Raw genomic sequence first — 13,281 nt, forward strand, 5'->3', positions numbered from 1 at the left:
TAAAGAAGATGTGTGTGTACACACACACACACACACACACACACACACACACACACACAGGAATATTATGCAGCCATCAAAAAGGAATGAAGTCTTGCCATTTGCAACGACGTGGATGGAACTGGAGGGTATTATGCTGAGCAAAATAAGTCAATCAGAGAAAGACATATATCATGATCTCACTGATATGAGGAATTCTTAATCTCAGGAAACAAACTGATGGTTGCTGGAGTGGTGGGGGGTGGGAGGGATGGGGTGGCTTGGTGATAGACATTGGGGAGTGTATGTGCTATGCTGAGCGCTGTGAATTGTCTAAGACTGTTGAATCACAGACCTCTACCTCTGAAAGAAATAATAAATTATATGTTAAAAAAAAAAAGAAGATAGGAGGAAGGGAAAAATGAAGGGGGGGCATCAGAGGGGGAGACGAACCATGAGAGACTATGGACTCTGAAAAACAAACAGGTTTCTAGAGGGGCGGGGGTTGGAGGGATGGTTAAGCCTCGTGATGGGTATTGAAGAGGGCTCGTACTGAATGGAGCACTGGGTGTTATATGCAAACAGTGAATCATGGAACAGTACATCAAAAACTAATGATGTAATATATGGTGATTAACATAACATAATAAAAAAAATTGAAAACACTCAAGATATATACATCTTTCTGTTCAGTGCAGCATTGTTTATAATATTTAGGATATTTGAAAGCAACCTACATGTCTACTGTTAGATAAATGGATAAAAAAGATGTGATATATATATATACACACAAAAGTAAAAGTAATATATAATGAGGATCATTTCATTATATATAAAAATATCAAGTCACTATCACTATGATGTACTCCTGAAACTAGTAGGACGTTGTATGTCAGTTCTTCAGTTAAAAAAAAGAGCATAACTTTTTCAAAATATAGCAGTTTATTTTCAAAAGCTACTATTGTCAAAATATATCAGGGAGATGATGAAAAGACAAGATACAGTAGGGGAGAAATTATTGTGATATATTTCGCAAACTACTTATAAGTCTTTTAATACAAGAAGAAAACAACCCAATTAATAAATAGGCAAAATATTGGGAGAGGTCACAAAAAATGTATTTGAACAGCCAAGAAGTGTGTGAAAAGATATTTAGTATCATTAATCATCAGACAAATGGAACTTAAACAGCAATATTACACTTCTATATGCTGACTAGAATAACTAAATTAAAAAGACTGACCCCACCAAGTGTTGGTGAGAATGTGGAATAACCAGAATTCTCATAACATCAATATTGGAATTATCAAATGACACCAAATATATATATTTTGACAATAGTAGCTTTTAATTTTAAAGGCCCAATTTATCAATTGTTGTCGTTTCTGGCTTTTATTTTTTTGGTCTACTACTTGTCTACCCTAAGTCACAAATATTTTCTTCTAGGAACTTTTATAGTTGTACCTACAACATTTAGTTCTGTGGCCTATTTTAATTTGATTTTTATGTATACGGTAAGGTAAGGATTGAGGTTCATCTTTTTTCCATATGAATATCCAGTTACTCCAGCATCTTTTGTTGGAAAGGCTATGTTCTGAATGACTTTGACACTTTTGTCAAAAATTGATGCCATATATTTGTTTCTGGACTCCCTGTTACATTCCATCAATTGATGTGTCTTTCCTTACACCAATACCATACTGACTTGATTATTATAGCTTTAAAGTGTATCTTATAATCAGGAAGTACACTGTTGTTTCTTGGAATTGTTGTGACCCTTCTAGATCCTATGCATTTCCATATAAGTTTAGTATCAGCTTCTTAGTCTTTACAGAAAAGCCTGCTGGGACTGTGATGGGATTGCTTTGAGTCTATAGATTAGTTTGGGGAGAACGGACATGTCAATAATATTAGTGTTCTGACCCATGCACTCAGTCTGTTTACTTATGTCTTCTCTAGTTTCTATTGAAACTTTTTATAGTTTTCAGTATATAGGTCTTGCATATGTTTTTTCAGTTTTTCCTTACATATTTCTGTTGTGTTTTTCATTACAAGTTGTTTGTTGCTAGCATATAAAACAATTGATCTTTTGTGTACTGCCATTGTATCCCATGGCCTTCCGAATCTCACTAGTTTTATAATTTCTTTTTGTAAATTTCTTCGGAATTTCTATGTAGACAGGCTTGCTATCTGTGAATAAAGGCAGTTAACTCCTATTCCAATCTGTATGACGTTTATATATTTGTCTATCTGTGCCATATTTCACTTGGCTAGGAACTCCTGCACATGCCGAATGAAAGGAGTGAACATCCTTGTTCCCACTCGCGGGGAGGATAGAGATTCAGTCTGTCATATTAGATGTGATGTTGGCTATACATTTTTAAATGCCCTTTATCAGGTTGAGGAAGTTCTCTCTTGTTCCAAGTTTGTTAGGAGATTTTAGTTATCAGTGGCCATTGAGTTGTCTTAAAAGCTGCTTCTGCATCGTTTGAGATGATCATATCGTCTTGCCTTTTTTAGTCTGTTAATATGGCAAGTTACATTGGTTTCAAATGTTAATTCAGTCTTTCATTCTTTGGATTAACCATCATCAGTCATGATATAGTATTACCATCTTTTGTCGGATATGATTTGGTCAAGTTTTGTTAAAGTCTTTTTACATCTATGATTATGAGGGCTATTGATACTGTTTCATGTGATGTCCTTGTCTGGTTTTGTATTAAGGTAATGCTGGCCTCAGGTGATGTTTGAGAGGTATTTCTGTTTTCTGTTTTCTGCAAGTATTTGCATGAAATTGTTATTACTTCTTTTTCAGGAGTTGGTAGAATTCTCTACCAAATTGGGGAGGTGGATTTTTTGAGTTGGTTTTTAAATACAAACTCATATTTAACTTAAATACAACTCATATTTAACACATTTTTAAGAAGATTTTAAAGATTTATTTATTTATTTAGAGAGAGAGAGAGAGAGAGAGTGGCCTGAGTGTGGGAAGGGGGAGAGGGAGAGAGAGAATCTCAAGCAGACTTCCCGCTGAGAGTGGAGCTGGACACGGTTCAATCTCATGACCCTGAGATCATGACCTGAGCCAAAAACAGGAGTCAGACACTCAACCGATGGAGCCACCCAGACGCCCCTAACTTATCCCATTTTATATTCAAGTTAGGCTATGCCATTTTACATATTGTAAGACCCTTCCACCAGCACACCTTCATTTTCCCCCTTCAAGTTTTTGTGCTATTGTTAATACATTTTACCTTTACATATACTATGAATGCCACAGTGCATTGTTATTTTTGTTTTAAACCAGCACTGTCTTTTGAAGAGATTAAAAACATAAGACAAGTCAACATATATTTACCCACAAAGTTATGATCTGCAGTCTCTTCTTTACCTTGTGTAGACACAGTTTTTCATCTGGTACCATTCTGAAGCATTACCTCGAACATTTATAGTGCAGTGTTTCTGATGATTTCCCTAACCTTTTGCATGTCCCCAAAAGGCTTTATTTTGCTGTCATTTTTGGAAAGCTATTTTAGCTGTGTATAAAATTGTAGTTTGCCAGTTCTATATTTAATTACTATAAAGATGCCTCTCCTCTTTCTCCCAGTTTACACGTTTCTGACAAGACGTCTGCTCTCATTCTTTGTTCCTTGTGCTTACTGAGTCTCTTTACCACCACCATCCCGCCCCCCCCCCCGTCCTGTTACACTTTCCTTTTAGCACTTACTGTCAGCTATTTAATTATGGTGTGCCTTGTAGGATTTTCTTCACATTTCTTTCAGTTGGTTTTTTTTAAAGCCTTTGTGAATCTGTAGGCTTATACTTTTAATCAAATTTGAAAACTTTTTGGACATTATTTAAGTATTTTTTTCCATTCTTTCATTTCTCATGTCCTATCCTGAAAGTGCATTTATGCATCTCTTAGCCTGCGGGATACTGTCCCATGACTTATTAATGCTCTGTTCATCATTTTCATTATTGTTTTCCTGTCTTTAATTTTAGATTTGTTTCCTGTGTCTTGAAGTCTGTTTTTATCATTTTTTCTCTACAATGTCTAGCATGGTGATAATTCAATCCAGTTTTTCATTTTTCATCTAGGACATCAGACTTTATCTCTTGGAGTTTAATTTGGGACTTTTTTTTTTGTATCTCCCATTTAGTTCCTTATTATGCTCCTCTCTCTACCTTTTGAACTTTTAGACTATATCTTAATATCTGTTTTATCACAGTATTCTATTCTGTCATCTGTGTCACTTTCTGAGTCTATGTCTATTCATTTTTCTCCTAGTAATGGGTTTTATTTTCCTGGTTCTTTTTGTGCCAGATAATTTTTTTATTGGATGAAGTTGTTCTTACTCATGAACAGTGATCTTTCCCAGGCTTGCTTTTACACTGAGACTGGCCATGCTGACCTTTGCTCTGACACTAACGTATTTGCACTACGGTGGCAGTAACCTCACAGGCTGTCCTGGGTGCCACGTCTCTTAGGAAGCTTTTCCGTCCTGCCGGGTGAGGGTGCCAAGACTTTGGGCTCTGTGTGCGAGCCTGTGATCATTTCACCTGACCTCTTCTAGTGTCTCTTTTCCTGGCCTCAACATTTTTCTCACATACATGTGCTTCCTATTTGATGGATATTCCCACTGGATGCAGAATTTTAAGATACCTTTTTGTTTTCCATTTAGCCATTTGGATGTATTGTCGCATTGCCTTTTTGCTCTTACAGCCTCTGAGAAGTCTAGGATTATTCTCCTATTATTGTTCCTCTGTAGGTAATGTTTTTTGCCCCCCTCAGAATTTTTAAAAGATTTTCTGTCACTGGTTTTTCTGCGATTTGAATGTGCTCTGACTTCTTATGTTCCGATTGTTCATGCATGTTTATGAGTTTTCATCATGTTGAGGTTCATTGAGATATGCAGATCTATGCATTTATTATTTTTTATCTCTAGACGTTCCATTTATTTCTACTTCTATTTTCCTTTATCTCTTCTTTCTCCCAGTTTACACGTTTCTGACAAGATACCAGATCATCGGAATTTTACATGAATGCCTGGATTTTGTTGTCCTCTCCGTATTTGTTAACTTTTGTGGGTTTAACTTTGACTGTTTTGAAATGTCTACTGGTTATTCGGTAATGACACTGTTCTTACTGGTTAGAAATTGAATGTCTCTCAACTCTGAGCGAGCGCCGGGAATTATTTGGCATACAGACCTCCATTCCTTCTCTGCTTGTTCTCACAGAGTTTAACCTTACGCACGCATTTCTCATACCCCGCAGCAGACTCGACTGTGCAGATTTTGTGTAGCTTCTTCCTCACTGGTGTTCGTTCTGTCCTGCAAATGCCATCTACCTCATCCTACTCAAAATCTGCTTTTCACTCTCCAGCAGTGAGACCTCTGAGTTATGCTTCGGATCAATCCTTTCCTGCCGGTAATGTGTTCCACAAAGTGCCCTTGGACAGAAGTCTGGTGGCTTTAGGGCTCACTCATTTGTTTCTCTCTTCACAAAGATCTTGGTCCTGCACTGCCTGTTGTCCAATATCTTAAGAGAATTCTGTTATATACTTTTCCCAGTTACCATTTTTCTGTTTTATGTGTTTTTGCCCAGTTGTGCAGGGCAAGAGGGTAAGCCTGGTCCCATGAACTTTCTATCCTTATTTTCTAGGTTTTCAATTAGTTGAATATTTTATATTTAGCTATGAGTTACATCAGAAATTTATTTTGATAAAGTATTAGATGAAAATCTAACTTTATTTTTCAACATAGTATGAAGGCTGTGTTTGCATTTTTTTCATATATACTGCTACAGAGAATATCCTTTCATAGAAGACTTCTGCATTTCCTTTTTTAAAAAGGAAATTTCTAGAAGAAGAACTATGGTACTTTTAGTATCTATTGCCATTTGCCCTGTGAAGAGTTTCTGCTATCTGCTTACATCCCCGCTACCAGTGTATAAAGATACTCATCTCCCAACACTTTCACTGAAATGCTATTTCTGGATATGCTAAATTGTCTCATTTATGTTTTTATCTTGCCTTCATTGATTATTATAAGGTGGCATATTTTCATGAACTGTATTCATTTGTATTCCTCTCATTTTACTTGTCTATGTCCTTCCCCCTTTTCCCTTGTGTTTTAGTCTTTTATTTTTTTATATGATTTCTCTAATCTGTATGCCATCTTTTTCTCTTCCTAGTGCCCAATACAGTGACTTTAAAATAATTAATGCTCACTAAATGGGAAGTTGGTTCAAAGCCAAGGTAGAAACTGAGAAGGAATATCCAGAGAGTTAGGGAGAAAATCAGGAGAGAGCTGAATCACCAAAGCCAAGGAACATGTTCAAGGAGGAGGCCAAGAGCCAATGTCCTCAGGTGCAGACCAGGAAGAAGTGCAGACTATAAATAGATCATTGGATTTGGCAATTAAGAGATTCTTGGTTATCTTAGCAAAAATCAGTTCTATAAGGTAACAAGGGTAGACATCAGAGGACAGCAGATTGAGAAATAGAGTTCTTCTCCTTAAGTATCATTTTTTTAGCTGATATTTTTATAGAAATTGGCTGGGAGACAAATTGAAGAATATGGTCTAAATAAAGATCTAGAAGCCTGCATGTATTATATTGATTTAGGGAGGCTCTATCTATGTCTTTTATAGAGTAGATGAGTAAGTAGTAGGCTTGACATTATTTTTATAAAATTTAGAAATATTGTTTATATTTTCACCCCATTAGACGATTGTCATAAATGTACTTAGAGATCACAGGGGTTCCTTCATCCAAGTTAGTGATATTTTGAATAAAGCATGGCAGAAATTATTCTGACCCAGAAATTTTTCAGAATGGTTTTACTGATGATCTATGCTTCTTTCTACTTCTCATCCTCATTTGAATGGTAATGCATTAAGAGTATTATATCTGCCTGTATAAAATGAGTGAATTTTAAGAAATATCCCTGAGTAATTGTATGCATTGGTTTGATTTTTGGCATACTATATTGGATCATTTGTAAGACATGTTTAACGTTTCTGCAGTCAGAATGCCTTTGATATTTGATGGTTTATTATAGCTTTAATTGACAACTTTTTTTGTTTCTTACTATTAACTTAAAATGATGATGGAGTTCCAATCAAGAACATCTTAGATTTGATAAAATATGACAAGAAAGTAGAGAGCATTAGAGTTTAGAGACTATCTGCCAAGTATTTTAGTTTTACTATAACTAATGTTAAGCCAGTCTTTTTTGGCAATTGTTAAGTCATATTCCCTCCTGCTCTTTATTGTGACAATGGGTTATGCATAAAATAGATCTTAAAAAAATGATAGACTCTTCAGTGTAGGTGGAAAACAGGGAAGAAATCTGTCAGTAGAAATCTATTTTATGTTGCCTAAATTATGATTTGGTGTGTGAAGAACAAATCTTGGTTAACCGTCATTCTTACACACTTGTCGGAGCACTAAGAGTCCATAATCCATGTGAAGGTGTAGTTAATTTGTGGTCTTGTAGTCAAGGATACACTGATTGATTGGTTCATTTCTTTAACCACAGACGTGTATTGGGTACCTACTGTGATACCTAGCAGTGTATCAGCACTGTCAACAGTCTTCCATTGTTCTTGGCGGATTTCTTAATAGAGTGAGATAGTACATTGGAAGTCAAATCATAGTGCCTGGAACCTGCTCCTTCCCCATATGCGTTGTTGAACTGAGATGAGATAGGCAGTTCCATAAATGAGGAGCTGGCCTAAATGGAGAGTTGGGTGTGTGGACACAGTGAGCTCCCAGGAAATGCCTGTTGACTGTGGAGTGGTCTGTCCTATAGGTGATAAATAGAAGTGAAAGAGCATGTGGTTTAAATGATTATATGAGGGGAGGTTTGTGTTGTGGTTATTACTGAAGTAGAACTATAAGAGGAAATAACAGGAGCTTCTCAGTCCCTTTTGGCCATTACTAAAGTGAAAACTTGAAGCCTTATGATTTGTCATTTTAGAAAACATTGATTGAAACTTTGAAAACATTTCTAGGGATCTGAGGAAGCAAGGACGGTTGTAGAATATAACAAGCTCACATCCATCAGTTTTAGCAAATCAGCAGTCCTTTCTTTGAAATCAAATGTAAATCAAATAATTAAGTAGAAATATTACATCTCTGTTGTGTACATTTATTTTAATCATGTCTCAATGCCTCATCCTTGAAAGAGTGAAGCAACAGTATAGCAAGGGGGAAATGCAATCTGATGATGCGTACTTTTTTCTTCTGGTAAGTGAAGGTTAAATGGGTAGCAAGCAGAATGCCTTCAACAAGATTGGTATATTGATTAAAACGCTGATTTAACAGCTCGCAGTCTCCCCTTGGAAACCTGGAGAAGATAAGCAGCAGCTGTGTAAAAGTGCTCAGTGCCCACTGAGAGCGCACCATCTATCATCACAATATGGTGATGGGAGGTGTTTCATGTTTGTGTTAATTTCCCCCACTAAATCAGTAATTATTACAATCCTGTCCCTGCTGTTTACCCTGCAGCTGTTTTTCCATTTGTCGAGAGAGCGGGTGTTCTCCGAGGACCGCACACGTTTCTATGGTGCAGAAATTGTCTCTGCTTTGGACTATCTACATTCCGGAAAGATTGTGTACCGTGATCTCAAGGTAAAAAAAAAAAAAAAGTAATCAAAATTTGTTTTTGCAGAGACTATAGGGACAAACACAAAGTAATTACAAAGTTACACAGTTTGGAGAAAAGCAGATTTAGTTGGGAAAAAAAGAAGCACTCTGTTTAAGAATGTAGTTCATCACATTTGACAGGAATTCCATTCACTGATATGTACATAGTTCCTTTATGTCTGAGTTTTTGACGTGTGCCATAATTTCTGCTTGACTGCTCTGACCTACCAATAATAGTTTTATTTTTCTGGAAATTTTTGAGTAATGGTAAACATTCAATTAAGAGCCAAGTGACTTTGCCAGGGACATTCTAAAGTAGGTTTCATTATTACATCCTACCATCAACGCTATGATGTATAATGGAGAAACTTTTATCATATGTAAGATATTTATTGGGGGGAAATATTTAATTTGATTTTTGTCTTCACTTTGTGATGGGTTTAAATACCTGGAGCATTTTAATATAGCCTTTTATTAATTCATTTAGTTTCCATTTCAAAAAGCACCATATTGTTTTATGGGCAATAGTGACTTGACTTCTCTGAGTTCCTTCCTGATGAGACGCTTGGAACAGCTCAGGGACTGACATACTTTCAGTGGGCTTTGCTTCCCATTGTCGCTTCTGCACCTGCTCCGTCCCGCTCCGGCAGGGCAGTAGGTGCTTGAGCGTGGCTGGCTGTGTTCTGATAAAACTTTGTTTACAAAAACGAGCAGTAGGCTCGGTTTCGCTCATGGGCCATAGTTTGCTGAGCCCTGGAGTAGCTCATGAAAGGCAGTGGCAGTGCTCATGACACTGTTGAAAGAGATTGACCACGATACGGAAATGTGTACCATGGCACGTTTTGAACACATTCTAGATGTGACTATCTTACTTTTGTAAAAAGTAAATCATATAGCAATCTTGACTTACTAAGATTTGATACAGAGTTGCTGGATTTATTAACTATCAGTTCATTTAAAGTATGATTTGATTTGGAGAAATAGAAGTCTTTTATGAAATCCCATCTGTACGAAACACATCTACATACTCTAAAAGAAATCACACTTATCTCCTCACTCCCACCTCTCACTCCTTTTAAATGCCTGTGGTTCCTAAGTTATCTGTCTAAGCACTTGTCTAGGTTCTCTCTAGGGTGTTCTTATCATGTACCTTTATGCTGTGAATGACCTTAAGGCATAACCCCCTCGCAAAGTATTATTCTCTACGCCGACAATGAAATTTATAGTATGTATGTTTGTATAGCATGTTATGCGTTAAAGATTAAAAGAAGCTATAAATACTATATTTAGGAAAAATGAACTATGCAACTCTGAACCACCTAGATCAGGCATGAGCAGCCGTCCAAATGCCACAGTGCACCGGAGATGAATCCAGATCAACAGTATGATTATATTTAGCTTGAAGTCTTTATAACCAGGAATGTAATAGAATTAAGCCTCTGTAGTTGATGTCTGTGTGGCCAAATAATCCGATGATGTTTACATGTCTTGAATCTAGATGTTTTTTAAAGAAAATAGTTATATGGAATGATGAAACTTAGTAAGTTACATGGCATTTTCAAACTTACTTAGAAATAGTTAGCTCTTCTCAGAGGTTGCTCTTCCCAAGCGTGAAGTGTTACATTTTATGGGTCCTACTTGTAGTTTTAAAAAGGGGTTTCTTTGATTTAAGGAAATGAGAATAATTTGGAGGTACTCAGTAACATATTCAAAATGCTTAGGCTGAAAGTAGGAACTATTAATCTAAAGAAACAAGGGAAAGAATGCCCATTTGATTGCCAGCCCTGATTAAGGAATGATATAATGGGGATGGTCTTGGTCAGTCAGTAGTGTTTGTTAATCATTTCTTCTTAAATGAATCAACATGTTGGTATATCAAAGTGCATTTAGTAGGAGTTTCATTGCCCTGTCCTTTCTGATGACCAAAATTCTTAAACAGCAGTATGTATAAATACCAGTCCATGTAGTTACCATATGCATAGACCACTGACTTTACTAGACAATTAGGTAGTCTCTGCTCTCTTAAGTTTATTTTTTTTAACTTAAGGCCTAAGTAAATATATAACACAGGACAGAAGCCACACGAATATACACCAAGAAGAATACATATAATGTTAAAAGCCAAGCATTCAAATTCATACAAGTGTTATTTGTATCCGTAGCACACAGGATTTTGCATAATAGAATGCAATCCTGTAGGTGGGATCGTCGATATTTCAAGTTGGTCTGTACTTGACAGGTGAGTTCATGGAAACCTAGAAGCCTAGCAGATGACTTACTTGAAGTCCAGGACTAAGTTGGTGACATGGTCAAGATTATGGAAACCATGAATCCTAGCTCCAGGCCCAGTGTCCTGCTCCTTACACCCTTCTGCCTTTCTAGAGTTGAAATGAGATCTGCGTGGGGGAGGGAATGCATTGGAGTAGCTCTGGGAGATCTTTGTAAATCTAAAATTCGGATAAAGCTGCCAAAGATAAGAGAATGGATGTTTTAAATATATTTACACCAGATACATTAAAAACAGCATCATCAAAAACTGATTTAGGTACCCACTTTAATGGATCAGGCTCAGATTTGTCTTGATCCTCTCCTTACTAATGATCTTATGTTTATTCAAACGCAAATCCATTTGAGATGCCTGTCATAGCTGTGCCTCTCAAGGAAATCTGTACCTATTTGCTGACGCCCCATTTATCATTGGAGGGAAAGCCTTACTTCATGTGCAAGTTAATTTAAGATATTTTATCAGTTCATAGTTCCTAATAAGTTGGTGTTCATAGCAGCAGATAAATTATTACACTTTGTTACACTTCTAAAAGTAAGTTTGCTTAGTTTATCAATATATGTCATAATACGAAATTCTGTTTTAGTAAGGACCCAGATTCCTTGTGATTAATTAGGAAAAACTGGTATATCTTCATGATAGCATCAAAATTTGAAGAAATCTCTTAAGATTTCGGCAGTAATGCAAAATATATTAAAATCTTCCTTTCTGCTTAGTTCTTACTTTGCAAGTGAAAGCTTTCTTTTCAAAGGCCGTGCCATCCAAGTACAGATTAGGCTGAATAGGGACATATGCAAAAGTGCATATAAGGATACTGGAATTCTTGAAGAATTAACTTCTCCGAGAGTTTATAACAGGGCAAGGGGCAGAAAATCATACATAAATCGCTACTACATTCTATTGGTGATTCATCTAATCTTGTTTTCTGCCTAGAGAGTTTAATGGTTAATGTAACCATTTACATTATTATTTTCTTTATTTTTTATTTATTTATTTAAGAGAGAGAGAAACAGCATGAGAGGGGAGAGGGTCAGAGGGAGAAGCAGGCTCCCCGCTGAGCCGGGAGCCCGATGTGGGACTCGATCCCAGGACTCTGGGATCATGACCTGAGGCGAAGGCAGTCGCTTAACCAACTGAGCCACCCAGGCGCCCCGTAACCATTTACATTATTAACATGAGAAACCAACAAATAGATTTAGGTAATTTCCAGGTCTCCGTGCCAGCACAAAAGGATGGGCTGAGAATCTTTTCAGTCTTCATCAGCTCCCTAACGCTCGCCCCAGATAAGCTTGCAGTCTAACTGAGAGCAGGGTTCTTGTTGCTTTACCTACCAAGTCTCAAGACTCATCCCCCAGCTACCACTTCTAACCAATCACCCTGGATTCCCTCTTCTATAAAAATTTTAAGCCACTGCTATTAAGAACCCCTTCACCCTCTAAAATTATATTGTACTATTGGGCTGCATTCCTTATGTGTAGTCTAGTTCTTAAGCAGCCTGGCCACCTTAGTGGGGTCTCTGCCATTGTACATTATGAATCCTTTTCTAGCTCAAGCAAGTTGAAAGTGGAGACGTGTTTTCCTTCAGTATTTCCACACTCTTAACTTCAGGGTCATTAAGGTCCTGCAGGTTAACTTGTATGACATGTTGGCACTTTGGTAGCCCTAAACCTGAGAATGCAATATGCAGAGGACAGATTCCTGACTTCATTCTCGGGCCGGAGGCAGTCTGGGTACCGAACATTGGGTTTGTTGTAACTGAGCCAAAATGGGGCGTTAAGAGTGAGTGAAGGGGATTGTTCATACCTGCTCCGACTGCCCTCAGAGCCCTTAGGAACTGCTGTTTTCGTTCCTTTGTTGAATCACGGTGTCAGCCATTTAAATGAAATGATACCTAAGAGATACATATGGTAGCAAGACACTAGAATGTGTGTCTATATTAGAATATTAGAGAGTATACAAAACTTAGCCAGCCTAGCCAGCCTGGCATACATCAGAGCAAAGCTTCCCAGCCTGTGCACCACAAATGGGTTACAGGTGAGCCCGAGCCATGGCGCCTCTGGGCCAGTCAGTTCTGGCTTCAAGCAGCCCATCTGCTGATCCTGCTTACGCCCTACACATTTCATTTTTTATTGTACTGTGAAGTGCTGAGAAGCACTGTATTAAAGACAGCAAGGATTTTTAGAGTTTAATTCTATGGGGGGTGGGGGCACCAGCATGAACAAGAAGGAGCATAGTACTTTCTTGCTCTGATTTCTTGTCCACAAAGCACAGAGAGCAAAAAGATGTCAAAATCTACTATAATTTTTTTGTATATACACTGAATCAAGACCTATCAGGTAACGGCTGTCCGCTTCTGCTGGGGGAAAAT

At 37.3% G+C, this 13,281-nt stretch overlaps 1 protein-coding gene across 5 annotated transcripts in view; it reads left to right on the plus strand.

Annotated features, from left to right (window-relative positions):
* The window catches only part of AKT3 (AKT serine/threonine kinase 3), a 304,967-nt gene that overhangs the window by 226,798 nt on the left and 64,888 nt on the right, over positions 1–13,281 (plus strand). For all 5 annotated transcript variants that reach the window (XM_081824493.1, XM_081824490.1, XM_081824491.1 and 2 more), the window contains one exon: positions 8,492–8,614. In XM_081824493.1, the coding sequence (XP_081680619.1) occupies positions 8,492–8,614 (123 nt within the window). The remainder of the gene's footprint in view (positions 1–8,491; positions 8,615–13,281) is intronic.

Source organism: Leptonychotes weddellii, chromosome 6 (genome assembly GCF_054177405.1).
Source record: "Leptonychotes weddellii isolate Sample4059 chromosome 6, ASM5417740v2, whole genome shotgun sequence".
Lineage (NCBI taxonomy): Eukaryota > Metazoa > Chordata > Mammalia > Carnivora > Phocidae > Leptonychotes > Leptonychotes weddellii.